Below are 27,473 nucleotides of genomic sequence, written 5' to 3'. Positions count from 1 at the left end.
AATACAACAGAAAAGTTTTAATAAATAAACTGGATTGAGTTCAACATACAATAAAATAATTAGAATAAAAGTCATGAGAAACAGTCAGGAATTTTTAGATAGAAAACCACCAACTTTACTGAGGGACACAAAACTAATCGGCACATACGGAGAGTCTCTGTCAGTAAGAATTAGCACGAGAATAGTTTGTAATGATGAGAACAGTCACTGGGGGCTCGGTCTGCGGCAGACACACAGCTCTCCGTGTGATGGGTTCACGCTCGCGCTCCTCTCAGCAGTCCCGAGGCAGACGTTCACGTGACCCCCTATTTAAGATGACACAGAGACACCCAGGAGCTGAACTTGCTCCTTTCCAGCATCTGGAAAAGGATGGAGGAAGGATTCAAGCACAGACAGATGCCTGCAACCACTGCACTGTCACTACCTCAATCTACGTAAATTTCGTGTTAATCCCCCACCCCAGCTTTGCTGAGGTATAACTGACATACAATGTTGTGTAGACGAAGGTACTTTGTTTGTGGTGTGATCGGGAAGGCGTGGCCTGGAGCTGTCGGGTGCATTTAACAGGCTGAGGTGGCCGTTGGATGAGAGTTCCGTGTGGGGTTATTCCACAGTTGGGAGAAGAAAGAACCCAAGGCAACGCCAGGGGTCAGAGTCTAGATTCTAGCAAAACAAGGCAGCTGTGCCTGGGAAGAGGCCCAGGAGAAGTGGCTCCAGGTCAGGAGGGCAAAGAGCTGAGATCCGGGCATCTGGTGTGGGTGTGCGGCCACCCTGGGCCGGAGCGGGACCACCCGGGAAAGGAGGCGGAGGAGACAATGCGAAGGTGATGGAGATTTAGGAAGAATTGAGGATTTGAACGTGGGAAATAACCCAAGATAAAAATGAGGCAAGCTCGCCCTTTTGCCTCGTTGCATCCGAGGAAGCAAGATGGGTCACCAGCAGCTGTACTGGAGCCACCCTAGAAAATTCGGCCAGGGTTCTCGCTCTTGCCGCGTCTGCTCAAACCGGCACGGTCTGATCCGGAAATACGGCCTCAATATGTGCCGCCAGTGTTTCCGCCAGTACGCGAAGGATATCGGCTTCATCAAGTTGGACTAAGTGAACGTCCTTGAATGGATCGTCCAGCACATCTACCCTATGCAGAAACAATGCTAATTCCTTGTATATAAAATAAAAATTTCAATTATGAGTGATTTAATGTGAAAAAAAAAATGAGGCAAGCTCAAACTCAAGCAAATTCCAGGAAAAGTTCAAGCCTGCATGATCAGGGCACGGAAACTGGGGCGCTCCACCTGGCTCCAGAGTGGAATACATCTGCATCGTGATAAAGATCATTTGTTTAGCTAAAAATAGGAACATAATCATATTCAGAGGCTGGAGAGAAGGCGGATGTAAAAGAGCTAAACCTTAAGTATCTTACCAGGAAGTGAATACATAATGCTGAACACTCACAAGCTAAGACAAAAGAGGCATAGAATTTAGAAATACAAAAGTAACTGCCAGGAGAAAGCTAAAAGAACTGAAAACGACAGCTGCTGGAGAACAGATTTGGGGATCGCGGGAGAGTGAGCATTATTGCTGTTGCTGCTATGGCCTTTGGTGTATTTAATTTTTAAATCATTGTGTGTATTTTTTATGTGCTGCTAAATAAATGCAGAACAGAATGGCTACTACCTGTAAATTATTTCAATTAACCCACACAATTGTTTGTTTTTAGCAAACTCTTTTCTTTTCTTGGTGAAAAATTCAGCTCCTGCTGTGCTAAGTTTCTACTTTGAGGTCTCCTCCTTTTTCAGAGTCATAAATGTTTCTGGGGCACGTCTGTCACGGGGATCACACCCTCTGACTTAAATGGTGAGCTGGCTTATTTCAGGGACTTCTACTGCTGTGCACACTCTGGGTGATAATGAATCTGTTCTCAAACCATGTGCAGGGATGAGCAGAAACGCAAGCAACTCAAGCAATGATGTTAACAATTAGACTGCATCCTCAACACGTTTATTTTTGCATTCCAGGTCTAAATTTATATAAGTAGATTTAAGGGAGAGTCTCCTTATCAAAATCCTGAATCAGATCGCTCAAGGCTGCAGACGGGGTAAAAAAAATTAACCTAGGGCTGGTTTAAAATCTAGCTCCAACCCACAACTCTGGGGCTTCAAAACCAGCCCAGGAAAAATCGGGGGCTCCTCCTCAGACGAAGTTTCCTTCGAGGGCAGCAGTGCTCTTGGAGAATGAGAGAACTCGGACACTGGGTCTCTGAGATAGAGAATGTGAGATTAAAATTGTAACTGGATTCTGGCCTCACTTTGGGAATTTTCGTACTAAATGACTCCCTAGTTGACTCCGGAGTGTTAGCAGGGACGAGCCGCCAGGGGGCGCCTCCTGGGGCTTATTCTGAGCCTGCTCTGCGCACCCACCCCCTCTAGCCGAGATTGGCTGAGGAGACGGACGCTCGGGCTCCGGAGCTTCATACTGCGCCTGTTCGCTCCCTGCGGCGAGCGAGCAGGAAATACCATTCCCAAATGCGTTTTGTGTCCGAGGCGACGAATACTGAGCTTTCCCGTTTCAGTCTAGAACGGATAAAACAGTACTGTTACTGGATTGCTTTATTATTACCGCGGGTCTTCAGAAATGCTCTGTCGGGGGTTTGCTGCGCAGGCCTCCCCTCACGTGCTTATTTAAAACGCAGGTTCGCAGGCTCCACTCCCAGCAGTGGGGTCAGCAGGCCCGGCGCCTCCCGGCCCCCACTCTGAGGGCCGTGGTCTACCTTCCGTCAACCACGTGGACGTCTGCACCCTGCACCCCCGAGACTGGAGAGGGGAATGTTCACAGCCTTCAAAGACCTGGGCTTCGGCACCCAACGCTCTGCGAAACTTCTCTGGTTACTAGTTAGTTGCACAGCGTGCTTGTTGTATGTCAAGGTGGGTGAAGGTCAGTAGTCACCTCTCCTGACTGCGCACCCCTGTGGCCTTGTATGTGCAGGGACCACCCCTCCCGGCCCGCTGCAGTGCAAGAAATGGAAGGGTGGGGGAGGGGAATGCCATGTCCCCAAGGGCCCTCAGTCCAAACATCACCAGTCTGGACTGCAAGCAAAAGACCACGGGATGACCAAGGCCAAGGCCACTTCAATGCCCTTTCTCCCCAACAGGAGCTCAGGAGAGAACCTGGAGATGGTGAGGAGGGGTGGGGGTGGGGCCAAGTATTGTTGCATAAAAGGCCACCCCGAAGCTCAGTGGTGTGAGACAGCAACCACTTTTTATGCTCCTGGATTCTGTGGGTCGGGGATGTGAAGAGAGCACCGGGATTGCTCCACACCCGCTCCACCACGTCTGGGGCTTCTGCTGAGATGGCCTGACGAGCTGATGTGGGAGCCCAGGTGCCCAGACGGCTGAGGAACGGGACCAGCTGGTACTGTCACCTGGGGACCTGCCCGGAGCTCCCTGGCCTGGGACTTCAGGTGACGCAGGACTCCAAGGGCCAGTGTCTCAGCCAACCAGGTGAAGCTGCCTGGTCTTCCTGGCCCAGCCTCAGAAGTCACAGCATGTCACCTCTGCCACACTCCAGTAATGGAAGCAATCACATGCCTGCCAGGCTCGACAAGGGGGAGAGAGAACATGGACCCTACCTCTTCATGGGAGACGCATCAAAGAATTTGGAGCAGTGTTGTAAAACCATCACAGTAGGTCATCAGAAGAGTAAATAATGAACGACAATAACAGAGGAAAATTTCCCAGGGCTGATGAAAGACACAAATTTCAAATGCAACGAGAACCACCCCCAGCACTGAGGAGGAGGAAAAAGAAGATTCAAACCTGGACATATCCTGACGATGTTTCAAATCACCCAAGTAACTACCCCTGGGAACTTTGAGAAAGAAGAACTTACTCAAGAAGAGCAACAATCAGAAGATGATCTCAGACCCTGGTTGGCAACAGTAACCCCACGCGTAAGAGCAAAGCAGATCCCGTTCCAAACAGAGGAGAGTTCAGAACGACTACCTCTCCTGAACCGTCTCTAGGAGAGCTTCTAAAGGGCACGTGCCACAAAACAAAACCGAAAAACACAAAAGGAGGGCTGGGGACCCAAGAAGTGATGAGCAACAAAACCAGGAAAGCAAGTTTTTTTAAAAAGCATATTTTAAAAAAGCGACAGCAGGGGGAGGGTGTGGCTCCCCGGTAGAGCGCACACGTTGCACGCACGAGGTCCTGGGTTCTGTCCGCAGTACCTCCTCCAAAAATAAATACGCCCAATTACCTCCCCCCCACCAAAAGTTTTTTCAAAAATTAAGAAGCAATAGTAATTTGGAACAAAACCTCAAATAATTTGGTCAGCCCCTCCCAGGATGGACATGAGGGCCGGCTACTTAGGACTGGTCCCAAGGGATCCCGAGAGAGCTCCCGGAGTCCGGGGTTCTCAGCCAGGCAGTGGTGCCCAAACGGATCAGCTGGGACTGGGAGGATCTGACCCAAGTCACCATCACCTCCACCACCTGGCTTCAGGGAAATCAGTCCAGGGTTTGCCCATTTCCCTCCTAACACTCTCTCTCCGTGAGATCCTGCGCCCTCCTAAGTTCCCGCTGACCTGTGACGTTTCTCCTAAATTCCCCACCTTGGCCGTTTATCTGTCTTTCCTCCTTCCGCGTAGTAGATTCTCCCCCTGATGACACTACTCCCCCCTTGCACGGGGTAGGGTTAGGTTCAGCCGTGAGCAAAAGAAACACCAACGTAACCGCGGGCCCAGAAGTTGATCTCTCTCCCTCTCTCCCCGTGAATGCAGTCGGCAGTGGCAGCCGGTCCAGGGACCCTGGCGTGCCGTCCTCCAGACGGCTGTGTGCCCGGCCGCCTGTGGGTGACTCAGCCATCGTCTCTAAGCCACAAGCCCACCTTTCTACACTGTTTGTTGTGTGACACTGGGTCTGGAACTCTGTGAACTACGATTGCCAGGCTCTTCGGCCAGCCTGCCTCCTGCTGGGTTCTGCTGCTGGAAGGCACTAAATGGGAGACTGAGGGGAAGGCAGAAGGGACTGATGTCCTTCTCCCCAAGGCCAGCAGCCAGCTGGCTCCAGCCCCTTCAGCACTCACGGAGGCCCTGCCCTGTCCGTCAGCGTCAGCGTCGGAGGAGGCTCCGGCTGTCCTGTGCTCCCTCCCCGCCGGGGCCATGCCTCCCTTGGAAGTCCAAGTACCTGCCCGGCCCCACCTTCTCAGTCTGAGCACCAACCATAGGGAACCCCGCGCTCCGGGGTTTCGGTAACATCACCTCTTCCTTTTGGTCCTTCTGGGAGGGATCTGCTTCCTAGAATGAATTTCTGGGACACCCAGGGCCCCTTTCTGCTCATTCAGCCCTCCCGTACCCTTGTAACCAGTTCCCTGTATTAAACCCCCTCTGTTTGAAATACTTGGTGGGATGTGTTTTCTAGGCCAGATCATACGACCTGTCTTCTCAGCCGGAAGCTGCACTTCATGAAGGCAGGAAGCGGACCTCTGCATCCCTACTGCCCAGCTCATACCAGCAGTTTCTTAAAGAGTTGCTGAGGGGGAAGGGATAGCTCAGTGGCAGAGCACATCTTAGCATGCACGAGGTTCTGGGCTCAACCCCAGTACCTCCATTAAACAAACAAACAAATAAATAAATAAACCTAATCCTCACACACACACACACACAAAAACCCTCAAAAAATATTTTTAAAAAAAGAGTTGCTGAGTTTTTTAATTAGCCTTGAGTCCACGATGGAACTAAAATTCAAACAAAACATGACAAAACCACGGGGAACATTACTTCAGAGCGCATGTGCAATGTCAGTGTTATTGACAGAAATCAAGAAACACCAAATCCTGATCATGAGATTCTCACAATAAAGCAGCCTTTTTGATACGCATATATTTCAGAGTTAACATTTATCAAAATATTACATACGGAAACACACACAACTCTTAAGTGAACGGCTTAAGGGATTTTCATCTCATTTCCTTCGGGTGTTAGCCAAGTCACAGGTCTTTCTCCATTTCCACCTGACTCTTCTTATCCCCTTTCCTTAGGTTTTTTCCTCCTTAACCACTGTTAAGGGGTGAACTGTTCTCCAAAAAAAGAAAAAATAAAAGCCACATGGAAGCCCTAATCCCCAGTACCTCAGGCTGTGACTTAATTTGGAAGCAGGGTCTGCACAGATCTAATCAGGGTAAGATGGGGTCTTGGGGGAGTGGCTAATCCATTATGACTGGTGTCTGTCAACAAGGGACATTTGGAGACAGACCGAAGATGGCGTGAGGACAGCTGTGCAATGATGGAGTCAGAGGCTGGAGTGTCCACAAGCCAAGGGATGGCCGGCGTCACCAGAAGCTAAAAAGCGGCCAGGAAGGATTCTCCCAGAGGGTCGTCAGGGGAGCACAGCCCTGCGACTCCTCGATTTCAGATTCCCAGTCTCCAGAACTGGGACACAACACACTGCTGTTGTTCACAGCCACCCAGCTGGCGGTCCTTTGTCATGGGAACTCTAAGAGATGAACGCAAGCACTGACAGCGTGGGTTTGGTTTATTTGTTTCCCTTGATCTCCCCACGAGGCTGGGAGCTCCAGGGCACGCAGATTTTTGTCCCTTTTGCTCTCTGTGGTGTCCCAGTGCCTGAAACACTGTGCGGCACAGCGAGGGGCGTGTGAAGGTCACCTTCAGTCCAGAGCAGACCTGAACCTGTTAGAAACCTTGACGTGAAAGGCAGGGGAGGGGGTACAAAAGGCAGGGCTGTTTTTAGCCACAAACACGACTCATAGCAGTCTGAACAAATACGGATTTATTTTTTCACCTAAGAGCCCAGTGGTTAGCAATTCAGGGCTGGTGCTTGCTTCTGCCCCAGGGTCGCGGGAGCCCCTGCGTCTCTGGGGGTCACCACATTCCTGCAGGGAAAGGGGGTGGACAGACGGCCACAGCAGCACTCTGCTGCTTCTGAGCAGCTCGTCAGCAGACTGTCCCCAGCACCGCATCAGGCACAGCTCTCACAGGGCCACAAGGGCTGAGGAGGAGCCGGGAGGTTTAGCTGAGCACCGAGCCCCCCGGCCGCAGAAGAGGAAGGCCAGGCAGTCTTGTTAGGCTGGAGCTGCACTGCGGCTGAGCGCCCGACTCGGTGCTGCGGCCCGTGCGGAGCGATGAACGAGTCAGTCATTGTGCTGGGACAACTGGCCAGACGTGGGGGAGGGAAGGTGCACCAGATCCCTACATCACACCTGCACAGAATTCATTCCACGTAGCTTAAATACCAAATTTGAAAAGCAAAATCTTATTAGCACAGGCAACTATATTCAATATTTTATAATAACCTATAATGATAAAGAATATGAAAAAGAATATATATGTGTATAACTGAATCACTACGCTGCACACCAGACACTAATAATATTGTCAATCAACTGAGAAAGAGAAAAAACAAAAAAAGGAAAGAAAAGCAAACTTTTTAAATTTTTAGGGGAAAAGATCTCTGGAAAAGACTAGGAAATGACATTAAAATGTAGACTGCATGTCAGGAGACACCACTAGAAAAGCAAACAGATAAGCGTCCTGGGAAACGTCTGCAGAGCGCACCACCTGAGGACCCGGAACTCCTACACAGCCAGCAGGAACAGGAAAGGGAGAAAACAGAACCAGCACAGAGGAAACACAGACGCATCTCTGAGGATACAAAGATCCTTGACTCACTAGTGGAGGAACGCAAATTAAAGCTTTTGCACCCATCAACCCCAATGTTCACAGCAGCACTGTTTACAATAGCCAAGACATGGAAACAACCTAAATGTCCATCGACAGATGACTGGATAAAGAAGCTGTGGTACATTTTATACAATGGAATACTACTCAGCCATAAAAAAGAGTGAAATAATGCCATTCGCAACAACATGGATGGACCTAGAGATTGTCATACTAAGTGAAGCCAGCCAGACAGAGAAAGAAAAATATCACGTCACATTATTTATACGTGGGAATCTTAAAAAAAAAAAAGACACAAATGAATTTATTTTTAAAACAGAAACAGACTCCCAGACATAGAAAACAAAATTATGGTTACCAAAGGGAAAGGGGGTGGGAAGGGATAAATTGGGAGTTTGAGATTTGCAGATACTAACTACTATATATAAAATAAACAAGTTTATATACTATATAGCACACGAAACTATATTCAATATCTTGAACCTCTAATGCAAAATATGAAAAAGAATACACACATGCATATGTATGACTGAAACATTATGCTGTACACCAGAAATCGACACACTGTAATACTTCAATTTAAAAAATAAAAAATGAAAACCTTTTGCACCCATTAGACCATCAGAGATGAAGTACTGATGACGTCAAATGCTAAGAAGAGGGCAGAGGGGCTGGCAGTCAGTGAGGCAGGAGCAGAATGGCTACGACCCCCTTCACAGAGCACCCTGACGTCTAGTAAAACTGAAACGCACGTGGGTCACAACGGCAGCTCCCGTACACTCGTGCGTGCAGGCTGCTCGCGGGTGTTTAGGGCAGCACTCCATCCAAGAGCAAAAGCCTATGTGACAGCAGTGGAGAATGGAGAAGGTGGAGCCCACCCAGGCCGCGTCTCGAGCCACACGTAGCTCGAAGACTCGCAAACCATGCTGAATGTCAAATGCTGAGAAACACACCTGTGTGCCGTTTATGATTTTTAAAGGTGCAAAGCAACACTATGTATTTGGGGATACTTTCATGGCAAAATTTCTCAGAAACACGTAAGAAGTCAGAACCAGCGGCGGTCACCTCTGGCGGGAGAAGCGCACGTCCAGGACAGGGGACAGAGAGGGATGCAAGCCTGTGGGCAACGGTTTATTCCTCATGTGGTACAGCAGGTCCAGGGACACAGGTTTACATGTAACTGACATGATGAAATAACTCCCTTTTTAAATGCACGTGGCAAAAACACAGATTATGGCATCACAATCCCATGTGTGCGAAAAGGCAGGTATAAACACATGTAACTGTGTAACCTTCTGGGGAAGCACCTCGGGGTGTGAACTCTGAAGGGGACGCAAACGAGACCCTGACGGCCAAGCACAGACCAGCACGAGCACTTTCGGCTCTGCCTTCAAATCAGCAGCCTAACACCGGCGGGTTCTCAAGCCTGGATGCTCACCCAGGCCAGGGTCGGGTGCTCAGAGGAGGGTGCTTTTAAAACTGCCCTTGCCTGGCCCCACCGACTTCTTAAACCGTAGAAAGAGCCAGGATCACTTTCATTCTCCAGGTGACTTTAACATGCAGCCAGGAGTGAGAACCACTCAACCCAGGATGCCGGCTTGCCCAGTTCAGGGATTCAGGAGAAACCAGGTACGGCGAGTGTGGTGCTGATGGCACGGTTGTTGCAGCCGCAGAGGGTTCCAGACTCCAGGCCTCGCCATGCGTGTCGATGGACACGGCGCTCCCCTCCAGGGAGACGGGCCGGGAGGCGGGAGCCACCTGCCCTAGTGGGATCCTCGCATCCATGTTAAGTGGCGGGGAGTGAAGTGAGTTAGTCCACGTCAACCGCTTGGAGCCACACTTGGCCCATAGAAGGCACTCAGTGTTAGCTACTTTCTGAGTAAAACTGTTCCGAGGGAAGTGCTCAATCAAGTATTTCAGTCAGGAGGATCATGCTTAATTGCTCTTACGGCTTCATGAACGGGCTCCCAGACTCGCGTGAGGGAAACGCAGCCCAGAGGAGCCTGTGAACAGTCCCTTCACGTCTAACCTGGACGCACACGGGGGACGGTGCGAGGGACGGGAGACGGCGCAAGGGATGGGAGACGGGTAAGGGCAGATGGATGAAGCGCTCCAGGGAGCGAGCCAGGGAGACCGAGGGGACGGTAAGCCCTCCTGCCTCACCCCATCTCCTAGTTTTACAGCGAGAACCCAGCCGACACCGGCAGCTACAGAAAGCCCGGCCGAACCAGGAGGTGAGGGGCTGCTTTTGCTTTAAGATGGGGTCCCGGTGCCTCGTCAACGCATCACCGCAACGCTTGAGGGAACCCAGTCCCAAGACAAGCCCCGCTGGGAGTGCCACTGCCGACCCCAACCTGCCCCTGCAGCCGCAGCCCCTCCCAGGGCCCCCAGAGTTCCCCGGGGGGAGGTCAGCCCTCCACGTGAGACCCACATCCTCCCCACGGGGTCCCTCCACGCGGAGCGCGTGGGGGCAGGGCAGGTCCTGTCCCCACGACGCCACCCGCTGTGTGACACTGGGCGAGGTAGGCTTGACCTCCGAGAGCTGTGATTCTCCAGCTGGGAAATGGGGACCACAGCACCTGCTCCCGGGGCTGTGCCGCAGGCCTGAGGGGATCAGGCCAGGAGCTGGAACGCACGGCCGGCGGGGAGTCACCTGAAGGAAAGCAAGCCTCTGAGGACAGTCACTCAGCTGAGGTTGGTTATTTCACTTTATTTAACAAACGGTCACACTCTGTGCCCCACCTCACTGCTCCTCCAGCTGCGATGGAGGGTCCGCCTCGGGAAGGAGCTGGAGGATGAACAGGAAGGAGCCCAGGCTCCCCAGTCGGCCTCCTCTTCTGCCACACACAGCTCACAGCACAGAACAAAGTCACAGCTCGTGTCCTCAGGCGCCCACCCCAGTGTGGGCTGGGGGCCTCCAGTGTTCACCAGCCTCCTGCCGGGTCCCGGCCCAGCTCCGGGCACAGACCCCTTGCTCCAGAGGGGCCAGCAGCCACCCAGGGCCTCCGCCCCCCTGGCTGTGGGGCTGTCAACCCCTCACTCCCCAGCCCTGCAGCCTGTCCCCACTGGGCAAGAAGCAAAATGTATGAAAATACTTTAATTATTTCTTTGAAATGGTTAAGAAATAAGGTCGTCTGGTTTTTCTTTTACAATCCCAGTAAAAAACAGTTCACATCAGCGCCGGGGCCCTTCCCCGAGCCGAGCGCTGGCCGCTCAGTAGAAACGCTTGTTCCGCTCCTGCCGCTTCTGGAACACCACGGCGCCCACCACGGCGCACACGATGATGCCCAGCAGCGCGCACAGCAGCAGCAGGAACACCCGCCACCCGGTCAGCGGCCCGCTGCGGAAGTTCCCCGTCGGGTCGTCCACGTTGTCTGAGGGAGGACAAACGGGGGAATGAGAGGCCCGGTGGGCTCCCCGGAGACAGGGAGAGCCAGCAGCCTGGTGAGGCCCCACACCCACCCTGCGGGCGATGCTGCGGCCTGCGACACCGCACCAGTGAGACGCCGGGGCGTGGGCAGAGGGATGAGCTCCTGGGGGCCTCGGTCCCAGGGATTGAGGCCCTCAGGGATTGAGGCCTGGGGTACCTTCTGCTGTAAGTAGCTGGTGAACACTGGACTCCTGGGCTCTCCCTGAAAGCCTGGGTCTGCCTGAGGTGGCCCCAGGACCTGCCTTCACAAGCCCACCCTCGCTCTGGCGCAGGGGTCTGAGGTCCCTGAGAGACACGGCCCTGGCCAGAGGCAGCTCTCCCTCACACCTGGATGCATTTAGTGGCTCTGAGGGGGCTCTCCCAGGCCCTCGGCCCCCAACCTCCATCCTTCTGCTTTGACCCTCTCTACCCAGTGGGCTGTGAGTCTGAAAACGAGTTACCCCTGCCCGGCCAGCCTCGTGGGGCTGCTTGGTGGGTTGAACACAAGATGTCTCTGGAAGTCCTCGGCAGCAGAAAGCCTTCAACCAGAGGTGGCAAAACAGTGGTCTACGGCAGGATTTGCTTGGTCCCCAAAACGTTTAAAAGCAACTTGAATTTTTAAAACGTGGGCTGTCAAGTAAAATGTTGGGCTCCACGTGCTCCATCACCCACCAGGCCCACACACGTGACTTCGGGCTCCTGGGTAGACGACTCCCCCACACACAGGGGCCTTGTCTCCCCCACGAGAACCCTCGCTCTGTGAGGACGGAGTGGCGGCTGATTAGAGCCCTGGGAAGAGCTCAGGCTTGGGGTTTTGCCACATCCCACCTTTTTAACCTCTTCTAGCTGAGGAAGCCTGAGGGATCAGCACCCCCGGCAGCGGCAGGACCTACTTCCAAGTTGTTCACTGAGGCCACGCACGCGGCGTGGAATCCGAGTGCCCCCCACCCCCCACACCAACAAACTGCCCCTCTGGCTTCGCTGGCCGCTATCCCAGCACCAGGCGCAGGGGACACAGACGCCAGGTGCTCGCGCCTTCTCGTGAGCCCGGTTTGCTGAGCCGAGGGCCTAGCTGGACCAGGGAAGGGCAGAGGGACCGCAGGCACTCGCCCAAGCCAGCCAAGGCCCCGGCTGGGAGGGCCCGGGCACGCGTACCTTTGGGCGACTTGAGGAAGTTGACGCTGGGCTCGATCTTGGTCCAGTCGATGCTCTCCTCGTCGGGCGTGTGCTCCACCATCAGCTGGAACAGCTTCATGGAGATGATGTCGTGATTGTCTGCAGAACGGAGTCAGCCCGTAAGGGGCCTGGGGCCGACTCAGGGCACATGGTCCCGGCCCCCCAGCCCCCACCACACGAAGTGGCCAGGTCCCCTGGGGAGAACCCAGCAGCCCCCAGCAGGCAGGGGCTGGAATATTTCCAGAGCTCTGCAGTAAAAACCTGGAAGGCGGCAGAGCGGAGAGGGAAAGTGCAGGCTACACAATCAGGCTCACTGGGTCTGACCCTCGCTCCGCGGCCTCTGTGCGGCTTAGTTTGTAAATGGGGGCGACAATCTCCAGCCTGCGAGGTTATCGAGGCCCGTAAGTGAGAAAGCACATAGAAGGCAGAGGGCGTCCTGCCTGCAGACGGTGTGTCCTTGCAAACAGGACCAGATGAGGACCTACACACTGCTCTAAGGCCGGCTGAGGAACCTGATCCTCCCAAGAGCAGGCAGCCGCCAGACGTTCCCGTCACAGATACCCAAGTACAGGATGCAACCCCAAGACTGGGCGGCCAGCTGAGAGCTGGGTACTGATACACCGTCAGCGGCCGTAGCTGAGGAGACTTGGGAAAGGCCTCGGTGCAATCAGCACGGGCAGGAGGGAACCTCTGCTTGACACTGACGGTAACTGATCAGCCTGTTTTTGAGACAGGGAGGTTGAAGCTCAGAGCCAACAGGAGGGTCCTGGTCAGCCTGACTCCAGCTATCAGCTCAGCTAACTGACAGGAATCTGAGGAAAGGCCCCGAAAAGGGAGAGCTTAAAGAGCAAAGACCCGGCAGCCGGGTCGTGCAGGGCAGAGCCCAGCGGTACCTGACGGCCCAGCGTGTGCAGCCCCCAGAAGTGCCGGGAAAAGCACGGACGCTGGAGTCAGACTGCAGGTCCCGTCTGAGCTCCGGCGCTTCCTGGATGTGGGAACTGGAGGAGATCCCTTCAACGTCCGGATGCCCAACGGTCTCAGTTGTGTAAAAGGGGAGAGAGACCGCTACCTACCTAAGAACACATGACGCGACCTTCCCCACGCGATGCCTGCGAGGAGGCCAACGTGCACAGCCTGTGACTAACGGCCAGACACCACCACATGCACGGCCCCCGCCATCACCCTTCCTGGCCTCTCCAAACAGCCTTAGAGAACGCCCACCTGCCACAGACCTGGCTCTGTTCCCAGAACCTTCTCATGACCCACACTGAAACCCGGTCAGATGGAATCCCAGGTAACCCGGGGAGGGGCTGCAGTGGATCCACAGATGGAACAAGACTGGCCAAAAGCTGGTAATGAATGACGCCAGGGAACAGCAACGAGGGGCCTACCACACCATTCTCCCCTCTTCTGTGCATACAACTGGGATTTCCATATTACAAACTTAAAAACAAAACCCCCGAACAATAGACACTGGGGTCCAAGTGGACCCAGACACTTCCCAGGTGAGGGGGAAGGTCCTGGATGGCTCACAGGCCCTGGAAACATCTATCCTGACAACAAACAAGCCCTCTGTCTGGTCCTCCACGTTGTTTCCCAGCTCTGGGTGTCAGGAGCTGGCCCTGGGCCTGGTGCCTTCTGAGGGCCCTGAGAAGGGACCGAAGACCACGGCCAAGGGCCACCATCAAGTGCCACCCAGGTCTGGTGGCCCAGCGAGGCCTGTGCAGGCAGGCAGCACCCCAATGCTCACAGCGCTTGCCGAGGGCCAGACAAGACAGAGCCCTGACACTACTGTGCTTATGATTCAGTGAGAGGGACAGAGACAATGAAATAAACTACATGACAGACTCCAAGATGGTTAAATGCCATGAGGAGAAATAAAGCTGGGAAAGGTGATGGTAAGTGTGCAAGGGACTGGGTGTGTGTGCAACTTTAAATGAGGGAATCTGGGAAGGCCCCACTGAGGAAGTGACATCTAAGTAAGACCTCGAGAAGCCGAGGGTGAGATGCAAGCACAGGGGCCTGAAGCAAGAGGGCAGGGGTGGGTCTGGAGAGCGGCTGGCGGCAGTGTCACCGGGGAGCAGGGCGTAGTGAGTCGGAGGGGCAGGGCAGGGAGGTGCCAGCACACAGGGCCTGGCAGACCACCGATGGGGCGGATGGTGGCCCTGACTCTGGGTGAGGCGGAAGGAGTAGCATTAATGGGTTGGCTCTGCTGCTGTACTGGGGCTGCTGCGGAAGGAGGGGACTCTTGGGAGACTCCTGCAGTCACCCAAGGGATGGAGGACAGTGGTCTGGACCTGCTGGCAGTAAAGGAGGGGTGAGAAGTGGTCTGCTGCAGGGTGAGGACAAAACCAGCAGGACCCACCAATGGATGGGAAGCAGCATGTGAGAGAAAAAGCAGAGGCCGGAATGACACAAGTTTTTTTTTTAATGGTGGTACTGGGGATTGAACCCAGGACCTTGTGCACACTAAGCAGGCACTCTGCCGCTGAGATGTACCCTTCCCGATACCGAGGTGTTGGGACCCGAGCAACTACAAGGACAGAGGTGCGTTTCTGTCTCCAGCTGTGGGCATGTGACGGCTGAGAGGCCAGCTGGGCACCGGGCAGAGATGCTGTTGGTGATACGGGTCTGGAGATGGAAATCTGGGGGTCCACTGCATCCAGATTCAAAGCCCCCTAGCTCCCAGATGATGGAGAGGGAAGATGGCCAAGGGACTGCTCACAGAGATGGGAAGTAGGGGGAAGAAAACCAGGCGAGTATGGAACCAAGTGAAGGAAGGTCAAGGAGGAAGGGGATGAGCCGCGTCACACACCCTGACAGACCAGGGAAGGTCGGGACTGAGACGTGACACCCTGCTCAGCCCACACACTCACCCGACAGGTCACCGGTGCCAGCCGAGGCGCCGAAGTAGTAGCCGGTGGGCAGGCGCACACCCGTGATGTCGATGCAGTTCTTCCACTCGTTCTTGTCCTCCAGGTCCGTCATCACCTGCGGCCGGCCAGCAGGTCAAGCGCAGCCCAGGCCGGCCCCCCCAAGCCCCCGCAGAGCTGCCCCTCACGCCTGCTCACCGTCAGGCGGCCCCGGGAGTAGCGCACAGCCAGGAAGGTGTCGTGACCGCGGTTGCGGAAGTCAGCCGTGCAGCCCGCCAGCTCGGTCCAGCGGCCGTCCTTGCTGTGGTCGTAGGACAGGGAGCCGTTGTTCACCATCACCGAGATGTACGGGAACACGCGCTGAGACAGGACACCGGTTACTCCGTGGACAGCCCGGCCCGTGGGGAGCCCAGGGCCACCACCCCCCCGATCCCTGGAGGTGCCCTTCAGGGACCAGGGAGAAGCCCTGCCCTGCTCTGCGGGGCAGCAGGCGCCTACCTCCGTGGTCTCATCGTTGGGGTACGTGTCCAGGAAGATGGCTAAGCCGTGGAAGTTGTCTTTGCTTCCAAACACAGGCCCTGGAATTAGAAGATGTTCCTGTAATGGGAGACACTGGAGCTGTCCCATGGGGACCTGAAGGACAAAGTGATGCCAGGGTGGGTAGAGCCAAGAGAGGCTGATCCGTGGTGGTTCTCCCAGAAGAGAGAAGGGGTTTCGGAGTGCGGGTGGGGTGGGGCCTGGGGGGCGGTCTCAGAGAGGACTCAAGTTTGAAGCCTGAGCTATCAGGGAACAGCAGCTGCCCATGTGCTCCGAGGTGGCAGGTGACAATGGGCCATGCAGGGAAGGACCACCCCCTAACCTAGGGGTCACCAACTTTCTGTCCAAGGCCAGAGAGGAAACATTTTAGGCTTCATGGGCCACATATGGTCTCTGTCACACAGTCTTCCTTGTTTTTGCTTTTTTAAAACGGTAAAAATACCATTAGCTGGTGTAGACCACAGACCACAAGGGGGCACAGAGTTGAGCTGCAGGATTGTCTTCTAAAGGGACATCCCCTCAGCCGTCCCCAGGGCCCAGGGTTCTTCGAAGAGGAGCAGCAGCACCCTAGCACCCTAACGGCGGGGAGGAGGGGAGGATGGAGGATCCTTGGCCGCAGGCGCCCCCACGTGCGTGAGCACCACCCTACCTGGCACCAGGCGGTCCCGGGTGTACCACAAGGCAATGCCGTCTCCATGGAGATTCTTCTTCCCTGCACCATGGACTCTGAAGTGGACGTGCATCTCCCAGTCCTTGAGGAAGCAAGGCTAGAGGGAGAGCAGAGAGGACTGCTCAGAGCACAGGCCCTGCCCCCAAGGAGACAGGGCACTCGGAACAGGGCCAGGCAGCAGGGACAGAAGTGCCACTGACCAGCAGACCCCCTAGTGTTTTCAGGAAGAAGGGAGGGAGCTGCTGGGCTTCCCAGGTTGGGGGGGAGGCCACACAGTGTCCCAAGGCTGCCCAGGCCCAGACTCCGCCCACCCCCGCCCCAGTCTTCTCCTGGGCGGGTTCTCACTTTCTCACACTTTCCCCAACACCAGCCAAACCCGTTAGCCCTGTTTTCTCTCCAACCCCACCGCTCCTGCCCTGCAAGCTTGTGGAAGGATCACTACCCCTACTTGTCACATATTTTACTAAAAAGAAAACACATTCAGAGACAAAACAACCTGTCCACAGCAGGTTAAGTGGATGATCCCAGTTCACACCCAGGACTGTCTGACTCAGAAGCTCATCTATTGTCTACACCGCACGTGGATTCAGGCCTGTAACACAAACTGCACCAACTCCTTTCTGGCCTCCCACCCCCACTGTCTTCCCTCCTAACCAACCTTCCGCACTGAGGGACTCAACCCAGGTCTGGCTGACTCCAAACCCCCAGCTCTCAGCCAGCACACCTCCTGCTTCCTGCAGGCTCAGCCCAGCCCCAGGGCGGCGGCAGCATCAGGGCTGGGGGCTGGGTCAGCTCCAGGGCCTCAGGCTAATGGGATGTGAGGGAAGGCAGCGGATTCCCAGCAGCCAGGAACACCAGGTGCAGAGCTGGGCCCGGCTCACAGCTAGGAGACGGGCCTGGCCCTCCTTACCAGGGAGTTGTTTGTGAAAACTATGGTGTCGACACACACTTGGATGACAAGCCACTGAGGGGACGTCTGCAGACAGGGGTGTGACCAGGTAATCAAACAAAGGCCCATCAGATACTCCTGACTTTTTGGATTGGCAACTCTTAAAGAGACCATTAACAGCAATGCAGACAAGGAAGGAGAGGAAGACAAGGCCCCACGGCCTGGGGGACTGCGGGTGCTCCCGTTTCCTGGGGGGCAGTTTGGCTGCTGCAGCTTTTTAACAGAATGAGGCAGATCCAAGACCGTCAAGACCAAGAAGTCAAAGACACTGAGAAAGGGCAGGTAAGTTGCAAAATAGTATCAGTGCTATGTTCTCATTTTTGAAAAAGAAAGGAATGAGTAAATGTGTAGAGAAAGAAAAAAAATGAAAGAAACAAGAGCCAACGTTACTGACGGCTGACTCTGGGAGGGGAATGTTTATTTTCTACGTGTGAGTCTTCCATGTTGAACATATTACTCCTATAATCAGAAAAAATTCAAATAAAAACCAAACGTTCTCTGTCCCACCATGGGTGATCTGGCTTGTGCATCACTGATTTTTCAGATTCACTGTTCCAGGTCTGGGCACCAGGAAGGCAGGTGAGGAGACCCAGCCCCTGAGGACACAGGGTTAGGACCTGCATGACGGCCTGCTGCACACAGTGTGACGTCGGCCTTCCCGGTTCTCGACAGCTCACTGCTCTGGGAGACTCCACAGATTCTGGAGGGCGCAGCTGCAAGGTGATGACAGCCAGCTCTCAAGGACAGATGGACATGGAATCGGAGACCAAGACCCACTGAGGTGGGGGAAGGCCTGGTGAAGCAGTCTTGATTGGGCTGAGACCACAAAGACTACAACCCAAAAGTAAGAATGAATGAGAAAGGCCCTCCCAGGGGCTGCAGCGCAGCTCTGAGTCCTCACAATCCCTGAAATCAGACCAAACAGACTCACCTAGGCCTCACATTTTTTAACAAAACGTCTTACAAACACAGTATTTGGGGCACAATCAAAAATACCAGGAATACAAAGAGACAAGATATGAACAAAAAACAGAGAAAGGTAGGAAGGAAGAAACATAGGAAGGTAGGGAAGCAGGGAGGCCAACAGGAACTCCAGATATTGGCCTTTCAAATAACTAGTTCACTATATTCAAGGAGGTAAAAGATTGAGAATTTCAGTAGTAACTGAAATTTTCAAAAATCACACTAAAAAAATACAATGTAATGAATAGGTTTTATCACAGATTAAAAATAGATGAAAAGAGAATTAGTGAACTCAAGTCTAGTCAGATTAAAATACTCAAAATGAAGCAGAGAAAACAAAATCACGGTACATACAACACTGTGGGTAAGAAAGAGAGGAAAGTGAGAAGGTCCACATTGTATATAATTGAAGTTTCAGAATGAGTAGCAAGAAAATAGGGCAAAAAAAAAACATTTAAAGAGATATCTAAGCACTTAATGATTTAAAAACATTATGCCACACATCTTAAGTCTTACTAATGAAAGGAGACAAATAAAAAGAATATCATAACTAAGTACATTAAAAAGAGAGGAAGGGAGAAAAAAAAAAATCAAAACAAAGCAAAAGAACCCCAGATACTCTTGAAAGCAACCAGAAGGGAAAAAAGACAGATGACCTTCAAAAGAGCTATAATTAGCCTAACACCAGAATTCTCAACAGAACCACTAGGAGTAAAAAGGCAACAGATTGATACATTTGGAGTTGAAAGGAGCTAACAATCAACACAGAATTTTATACTTAGCAGATGTACCCTTCAAGAAGGAAGGTGCTCTCTGGGCTCGGACCCAGTTTCCACCAACGTGGCTAAATGCGCCGAGGTCAGGACCGTCCATAAATACGGGCCTTGTTATGATGCCTCCCTCAGGAAGACAGGGAAGAAAACTGAAATCAGCCAGCATGCCAACTACATTTGCTCTTTTTGGGGCAAAACCAAGATGAAGAGGCGAGCTGTGGGCATCTGGCACTGTGATTCCCACATGAAAACGAGAGCCGGTGGCACCTGGACCCATGGCACCACTTCCCCCTCAGTAACAACCGCCATCAGAAGCCTGAAGGAACTGAAGGACCAGCAGGAGCACCGCCACGTGAAACACTGCTGGCCTAGGATGAGTAGGCTAATTTATGCAACTAAAAAAAGAATGAAGGTGAAATAAAGACATTTTCAGAAAAAATCCTTAAAACGGTCTTTCATTGTTCAGGGAGAAGGAAAGTGATCCAGAACCAGATGTAAAGTCAGAGATTCAGGAAGGCAGAGCAATAAATAAAGTAAACATGAAAACAGAAATCGAAGTAAATATTTGGCTGCATAAAACAATCATGTTTTGTGTGATTCAAAACAGAAAGATTAAAATAAATAACAATGGGATAAATGGAGTTAAAGTGCTGGAAGAAACTTGCGCTGTCCTGCAGGGAGGTGAAAGTACGTGTTATTAGACTTTGGTAAAACATGATGTGTGTTTTAAACTGCAGAGTAACCACTAAAATATTGGGAAACAAGCACAGAACTTTCAAGCTAGTAGATGTAAAAGTGGAATAAAAATTAACCAACCCCAAAGAAGTCAAGACCAGAGAGAAAAATGAACAGAGAACACTCAGTACAAATAGAAAGTAAATAGTAAGATGGCAGATTAAACCCAAATGTATCAGTTATTTTACTAAATGTAGATAAATGCTGGTAAGGATACACAGGATCTCCCTGCATTACTTTTTATCTTTTTTTAAGTTGAAGTATAGTTGACACACAGTACTATATTAGTCTCATGTGTACCACATAGGGATTCGACATTTATACACATTATGAATTGATCACCACGGTAAGTCTAGTAACTGCCACCACAGAAAGTTATTGCAATGTTACTGACCACAGTGCCTATGCTGTACATCACATCCTTGTGACTTACTAATTTTGTAACTAAAAGTCTGTACCTCTTAATCTCTATTATTTCTTACAACTGCATGTGAATCTATATTTATCTCAAAATTAAAAGTTTTATTTAAAAAATAACACATCAAAGACTTAAAATTAAGAGCTAAGATTATAAAACTCTTAGAAGAAAACATGGGGAAAATCTTCATAACACTGGATTTAGCAATGATTTCCTGGGTGTGACACCAAAGCACAGGCAACAAAAAACCTAGGTAAACTGGACTTCATCAAAATTAAAATCTTTTACACATCACAGAACATCAAGAGAACGAAAAGATAACCGACAGAGTCGCAGAAAATACTTACAAGCCATTTACTGATAACATCCAGAATACAGAGAACTCCTAAAACTCAACAGCAAAAAACAATGCAATCCAAAAATGGGCAAAGGACTTGAATGGACATTTTTACAAATGGCTAATAAGCACAGGAAAAGTTGCTCAACATCATTAGTCATTAGGGAAATGCAAATCAAAACCACAAAATTCCACTTCACATCCATTAGGATGGCTATTACCCAAAAAATGGAAAATAAGTGTTGCAAGGGCATGGAGAAACTGGAACCCTGGTGCAGTGCTGGTGGGAATGTAAAATGGTGTAGTTACTGGGGAAAACAGCTTGGTGGGCCTCAAAATGTTAAACAGAGTGACCTTATGACCCAGCAATGTCACTTCCTAGGTACATACCAAAAGAAGTGAGAGCAGGCACTCAGACATTTGTGTATACCCATGTTCACAGCAGCACCGTTCGCAAGAGGAACTCACAAAAGGTAGAAATGACCCAAGTGTCCACCAACAGATGAATGGACAAACAAAATGTGATCTGTAAGTACACACGTGTGTACATACACACACACACACACACACACACACACACAGGAATATTATTCAGCCATGAAAAGAAATGAAGTACTAATACATGCTACAGCATGATGAACCTTGCAGACATTACGCTAAGTGAAGTAAGTCAAACAGACAAATATTCTATGATTCCATTTATGGGAGGTAACTAGAAGAGTCAAATAAAGAGACAGAATGCAGAACAGCGGCTATGGGGCTGTGGGGGGAGGGGTGATGGGGAGTTAGCGTGTAAAGAATTTGAGCCTGGGATGACAGAAAAGTTCTGGAGGTGGATGGTGGTGAGGTTGCACAACAAGGTCAGTGTACTTAATGCCACTGAACTCCACTCTCAAAAATGGTTAAGATGGTAAATTTTATGTCATGTATATTTTACCACAAGAAAAGAAAAAGTTTGAGGAATTTTATTTTCTTTTGCATGCAGACACATATTTACAGTAATCAGATTTTTGTTGATGGCCATTATATTTTTAAAAACTTTCTCAATCCAATGAGTATCCTACTGAAGAGAATAGCTTCATAAAATACACTATTTAAAAGTCATAAAAATAAACAAATAACTGTGCAAAGGCCTAATTATATGCTGTATACAAGAGACAACTCTCAAAGACAAAGAAATGGGAAAAAGAAAAGGATAGAACAAGATACTGCATGCAAAAATAAGCAAAAACAAGCTCGCGCAGCTAGGTGTGTCAGTAATCAAGTTTAGAGGGGGACCCTTCTCTATGACAAACGATTCCTTTTATCAGGATAATTTCAGTCTCAAAACATACAAAGCAGAAACCGACCACCTGGAAAGATAAAGACAAATGCACACAAAGTAATTTTAATACACCTCTCCTACTAACTGATAAAAATGAGGGAAAATGTCAGGAAAGATATAGAGATTTGAACGCAATCAGCAATCTTGACCTAAGTATCTAAACAGCATCCTTCACTCAACTAACAGAATCCACATCCTTTACAAGCACATATGGAATGTTCCCCCAAAAAGCTGATCCTCTGAAGGAACATCTACTAGTCTCAATAGATCTCCAAGCACTGAAATCAGTCTGTCCCTTGGCCATGAGGAAATTAAACCAGAGATCAGTAATAACTTAAAAAATAAAGATAACTAGAAAGCCCTCATATATTTCAAAAAAAAAAATTGAAAACATATCTCACGTACACAAAGGTCAGCCCAGAAAGCAAGATTTCAAATGGCCTCTTTGGTGCCCAGGAGTTTTCTGTGCGTGGGAACAATGCACTCAGATAAGACCCCAAGCAGGTGCGCATGAGGTGTGCCTCCCAGCATAAGGGCAACTGTGAACAGGAAGGTCCCTGGCATGTTTGCAGGGAGATCAGTTTCAGGAAAGAGTACACATGGAAGCTGAGGACCGGGAAACCCACACCACTAAGACTATCCAGGACTTAGAAAGTCTCCACGTACTGCAGACAAGACTGCAGATCAGAGGATACAAATACTACGACGACATGGACAATATAAAACGTCTGAAGGATTTGAAGCAGATGAAGTACGGGCTGGAACTGATGCATGAGCTGCTCTCGGGGGCAGAACATAACATGGGCATCACCCTCCACCCCAGCTGCACAGCTGAGAAACCTGGGGAGCTCAGAAATCTTAATGCCCTGGCCGCCCCCTCAGGCCATCTAAATCAGAATCAATCATTTGGCAGCCACGACCCATTTTACAGTCAGGTGGTTTCCACGTCTCAGCCTGTAACAAAGCAAATCCAACAGTCAGCTGCTACACCAAAATTTTTTGATGAAAGATCACTGTATGATTTGGGGTTGCTAAACCAAAGAAATTCAAAATATTGAGTGGCCTTGCGATAATGAAACCCCCGTCTCCAGCTACTATTTAAGCAAACAGTTTCTCAGCAGTCACATGAATTAAAACAAAGAGCACAGTCGTGTTGAAGCTTCTCAGTCTGACAATGCCGTCCATCCGGGTGGGGGTGGGGAGATGACACCTCAATGAGACGCATTTCAATGCATGTTTACTTTTGTGTAATAGTCATTCAAAAAGTGTGCAATGCATTTCTTTTTATCAACTGTTTACCAATGATAAATATAATAATCCCAAAGAAAATATTAAAACTTAATTTCAAGCTCCCAATGAAGTTTTAAAAAGCTTAAATTACCCTCATTTTAGTTGCAAAGGAAATATGATGGGCTAATCAATATGAGATTTTCCAGCAATAAATACACTGCACTAGGATAAAATTCAGTGCAGGAAATGAAATGAAAATACAAGCTGCATTTTAAAAAACCTCATGTACAATTTCGGCTTATTCATCGTGTTTAAGAGTGGATATCAAACTGCTATATGTAGATTCCAATGAGTACGCTTGAGTACTGAACAATTTTATTTTAAAACAATACTTTAAATATGCTGGAAATTGCATCCTTTGCAAAAATTTAAACTTATGATAAGCAATCTTGGATATTGATTCCTTTTTTTTTGTATTTTTGTCTTGTTTGGGTTTTTTTTTTTCAGTATCAAGTCTTAAAAAGTTCAAGGGGATATATACTTTCAGACAATCCATCAGCAAAAAAATTTATAGACCATTAAAAGTTAAATAAAAAAAAAAAAGCTTAAAGACCAGTGCTGTAGCCTCCACACAAGACCATCTCGAGCCCAGCCCCTCGTGGCCTGCGTTCCAGCCATCAGCCACCTGGAGCTCTAGTCAGGCTGGGCCACCCCTTGGTCCGCACCCTCCCACGCCCATGCCACAGCAGGAGCTGTGTCTTATCGCTGCTTAGAAGACAGCAGGTGCTCTGGAGTGTTTGCTAACTCGATGCCTCTCCCAGATGGAGTGAGGGAAGGGGACAAAAAAGAGAAAACTCCAGAAAGCATTTCTCCAACCCAGTAAAGGAAAAGGTGGTTCTTGAGAAACACTGGGCAGAAAATCCTAAGAGTTCCAAGCATTTCTTTCAGGAATGAGAAGGAAACACTCCATCCAGCCCTTTAGGGGAAATCTGCGGGGCCTAAAGGGAAAGGGCCTGGAGCTGAACAACGAGGTGGGGGAGGAAGACAAGGCAGTTATATTTCAGACGGTGAAAATTCGATGAAGGCTAAGTGAAGAGACCTTTCAGCCCTGGGACATCACCGACCACCAACGACCTACAACTGTAATTAAGTGACTTGTGACGAAATCAGTTTCTAACAGTTCCGGCACTACTTGTACCTCATTAAAATAAAAATTTTTTTAATGCTACGCTGAGCTCATTTCCTTGAAAAATATAAGGCTGCGTTATCATTTTAAAAAATTATCTGAAACCCCTAAGACAGAATAATGCAACAGAATGTGATTCGGAGGAAACAAGGTAATTAATGAAGAACTCTCTGAGTGGGTGGCACTCGAGTTAGGACTTAACAGATAAGAAGGAACCAAGCAGGCCTGAAGAGCCAGGAGGTAGTGTCCCAATGGAGGGAACAGGTGCAAAGGTCCTGAGGCAAGAAGGCAGCCACAGAGATTGGAACAAAATTAACACAGCGAATGACTGCAGATGCCAGGCACCAGGGGCCAGACGGTCCAGACATAATGCATGTTTATCCCCTTAGAGGAGACCCCAGGCTCTGAGGATAAGAGTGAAAGCTAAAGAAAGCATCTCCAGATGCCCCTAGCAGGAAGAAGAGGAGCAGGTGAGGGAACAGACAGATGAGGCAACACAAGGACACTCTGGGCTCTCAGAAGTCATCCTGAAGGGACCAAAGGGCAGGGTGATGGAGGAAACTAGGACACTGGCCCAAGCTTAAGCCGTGGGAAGGACTGGCATCAGGCAGGCTTGGGGAGGAGCGGGTTCTGCCCCGAATTATTCCCGTCACTCCTTCCTTGACCTTCCTCAGTGTGGAGTCTGTGTAGCAGCTAATCTTGGCCACTCCTTATGTATGACACATGAGTGACACCTGAGGCTCCCTTACCTCTGCAGCAAAGGTCACAGAAAACTAAAACTGCCCACGAGTCCAGCCCCTCCACACCACTGACGACCAGACCCTCAATCAAGCACTGGGGAAGGGGGCTGAGTCTGCAAATATTTCTAAGGAGTTCCTCCACTGTCCGTACGGGGGTCAAGGGTAGTGAGCAAACTGCTGGGCTTGGACATGAGACAGATCAGGGTTTAACTGCTGCTTATGCCATTCACCATCAATGTTAGCTCTGAATAAAGTCACGATAGCTGTGAGTATCAAACAGTCTGAAAATTAAACGTAATAAGGCATGTTAAAGTCAGTGCCTAACACACAAAACACTCAATAAAGATACCGTTCGTTTAATTTATCCCACTAATTAGAGAGTTCAGTTCACGTGGTCAACAGCTCCACTACTAACTGGCTATGTGAAAATACCTTTGGGGAAGGCTTTTTCAACTCTTGAGTCTTAGCTTCTTAGTCAGTAAAATGGAGCTACTTCACATGGCTTTTGAAGGAATGAAGTGAGAATGGTGTACAAAGCGTCAAGCACAGCACCGGACACGAGGTAACTCCAACAGCCATTACTTGTTATTATTGGCATGTGACCAAGGTGGGGAAGGGGGCGGGGGACGGAGATGTAGCTTTTAAACCAAGCTCAGGTCTGGGCTGCTGAAGGCTAGCTGTAATGGCTTACTTAAGGGTCTGCCTAGTCTCTTGGAAACCACTCACCTGGTGGTTCCAGATAGAGCCCTCTTTGCTGCGCTCGTCAGGGGTCAGACGCACATACTGGCTCGTGAGTATGGTACTGCCCTGGAAGTCCCAAAGAGGCATGGAGCTGGAACCGACCCCTGTGGGCAGAGACACGGGTACAGACAGGTGCACAAGAGGCCAGGCCAGGACTGGCTTTGCCAGAGGCAGGAAACCCAAAGAGTTGCTCTGATCAGGAGAAAGGGCACCCCTTCCCCAACCCCGACCAGCCTCGCGCTCACTGCACTCATTCCCGCCCCAGGCCTCACCTTGGTAGGGCTTGATGAGCGAATGCTCCCGCTTGAGGTGTTCACTGTTGCCGTCAGTTATATCCGCAGCCACCGGCCCCAGCAACAGGAGAAGAAGTAGAGGTGTAGCGGGGCCAGGGCCGGGGCCGGGAAGCCCAGGCCTCCCCAGGCACCGCCGGCCCCAGCCCCTGCGCCAAATACAGCCCGCCGCCGCCATTCTCCGTTCCTCTCCGCCACTTCCGTCCTAGGACTTCCGCCTTCCGGGTGTTCCATCTAATGGCCTCCGGCCGGAAGCCCTCCAACTCTCAGGAACTCCCAGCAAAAGCAAATCCTCGGTGCTGATGGGACGGCGGCTTTATTTGTTGAGCAGCTCCCCATTCTAGTCAAGTACCTTGGCTGCTGCGAGGCGCCTGTCGGCCAGCCTCAGCAATGGGTTCTTACGAGCGACAAGAGCAGCAACCAATCATGGAACAGCACGTTCGGCTTGCGGGCCAACGCGGAGCAGAGGGATGATTTGAGTCGGCGAGCAGTGCGAGGGTCGTCTGCGGAGTGGGGCATGCTGGAACTTGTAGTTTTTGTGGGCCGCTCTTGCGGGCATGGGTGGGGAATGGAATGAAGCCTTCAACAGTCTTGGCCTCTAGTCACTGGTCGCGTCCCTGGAGTAACCTGTCTCAATCCCAGGAGAAAGGAGTTCTGAACCGAAGGCGGAGACCTGAATTCCAACTCCCGCTCTGCCTAGAACTCACTGGCGAGCTTTTAGCCGTCTCCGGCTTTACCGCCCCCAGCTCCACGTCTTTGGAAATTTAGAATTCCCACAATTATCTGATGGCGTCCACTACTTCCAGTTCCTCCGACCCAGTCGGGTTTCAGCAGGAGGAGCAAACCGGGATACTGTCCCAGTGATGGTTGGGACCCATTCGGATCCAAACGGTTGTAGCCCCAGCCCTGTGCAGCAAGAAACGTCTGTGAAAGGTCCAGGAAAGCTGGCTGTGGACCATAGGTCGAAAACTGATAGCCCGCAGCCAAACAGAGCTCTTGCTGATGCTATTTCAGTAAGTGACTTAACTACTGATATTTTAATTAGGAGACAAATTCACAGTGGAAACTCAAATTTCCAGCTTCCCAAGAAAAATCGGAAGATCCAACCACACTAAGCTCATAGGGCTACCCCCATGAAAATGCCTTCCTTTTCTAAATTAGTCTTCATTCTGACCGGTAATTTACAGCACCTGCCTGGCCCCTCTAGCCACTTGGATCAATGACTCCTGTTATAGATCACAAGGTGGGAGATTTGGTTCCTTGTTCCTTTACGAAGTTGCCCTTTTGAGTGAATTAACTTACTCAGGATTAAGTGTTGAGTCATCTTTTTAAAATGTGACTTTATGTACAAACACATACAAATATATATACATATGTGTATATATACACACACACATATATGTGTGTATATGTAACATATGTGCAACAAC

At 50.6% G+C, this 27,473-nt stretch overlaps 2 protein-coding genes across 2 annotated transcripts; one reads left to right on the top strand and one right to left on the bottom strand.

Annotated features, from left to right (window-relative positions):
* Positions 1–891: 891 nt before the first annotated feature.
* Positions 892–1,193, top strand: LOC102529613 (small ribosomal subunit protein uS14). The gene has a single exon (XM_006198940.4). It carries the CDS (start codon positions 928–930, stop codon positions 1,096–1,098), a length of 171 nt encoding a protein of 56 aa, XP_006199002.1. The 5' UTR covers positions 892–927; the 3' UTR covers positions 1,099–1,193.
* A 9,581-nt stretch (positions 1,194–10,774) lies between these two features.
* Positions 10,775–26,446, bottom strand: LMAN2 (lectin, mannose binding 2). Its single transcript, XM_006198939.4, has 8 exons — positions 26,026–26,446; positions 25,739–25,857; positions 16,337–16,454; positions 15,649–15,728; positions 15,349–15,510; positions 15,154–15,268; positions 12,257–12,376; positions 10,775–11,066 (listed from the first exon to the last, which is right to left on the bottom strand). The coding sequence occupies exons 1-8, from the start codon at positions 26,219–26,221 to the stop codon at positions 10,906–10,908; spliced, it is 1,071 nt and encodes a 356-aa protein (XP_006199001.1). The 5' UTR covers positions 26,222–26,446; the 3' UTR covers positions 10,775–10,905.
* Between the last annotated feature and the right edge of the window lie 1,027 nt (positions 26,447–27,473).

Source organism: Vicugna pacos, chromosome 22, assembly GCF_048564905.1.
Source record: "Vicugna pacos chromosome 22, VicPac4, whole genome shotgun sequence".
In the NCBI taxonomy this organism is placed as follows: domain Eukaryota; kingdom Metazoa; phylum Chordata; class Mammalia; order Artiodactyla; family Camelidae; genus Vicugna; species Vicugna pacos.
Note: the sequence above shows the minus strand (reverse complement) of the source record. Positions and strands in the feature narration are given on the sequence as shown.

Coding starts and splice junctions, on each gene's coding strand:
- LOC102529613 (XM_006198940.4), top strand. CDS start 928: ATGGGTCACCAGCAGCTGTACTGGAGCCACCCTAGAAAATTCGGCCAG.
- LMAN2 (XM_006198939.4), bottom strand. CDS start 26,221: ATGGCGGCGGCGGGCTGTATTTGGCGCAGGGGCTGGGGCCGGCGGTGC. Junction 25,858..26,025: donor GCTCATCAAGCCCTACCAAG/GTGAGGCCTGGG, acceptor CTCTGCCCACAG/GGGTCGGTTCCAGCTCCATG. Junction 15,511..15,648: donor CCAACGATGAGACCACGGAG/GTAGGCGCCTGC, acceptor GTCCTGTCTCAG/CGCGTGTTCCCGTACATCTC.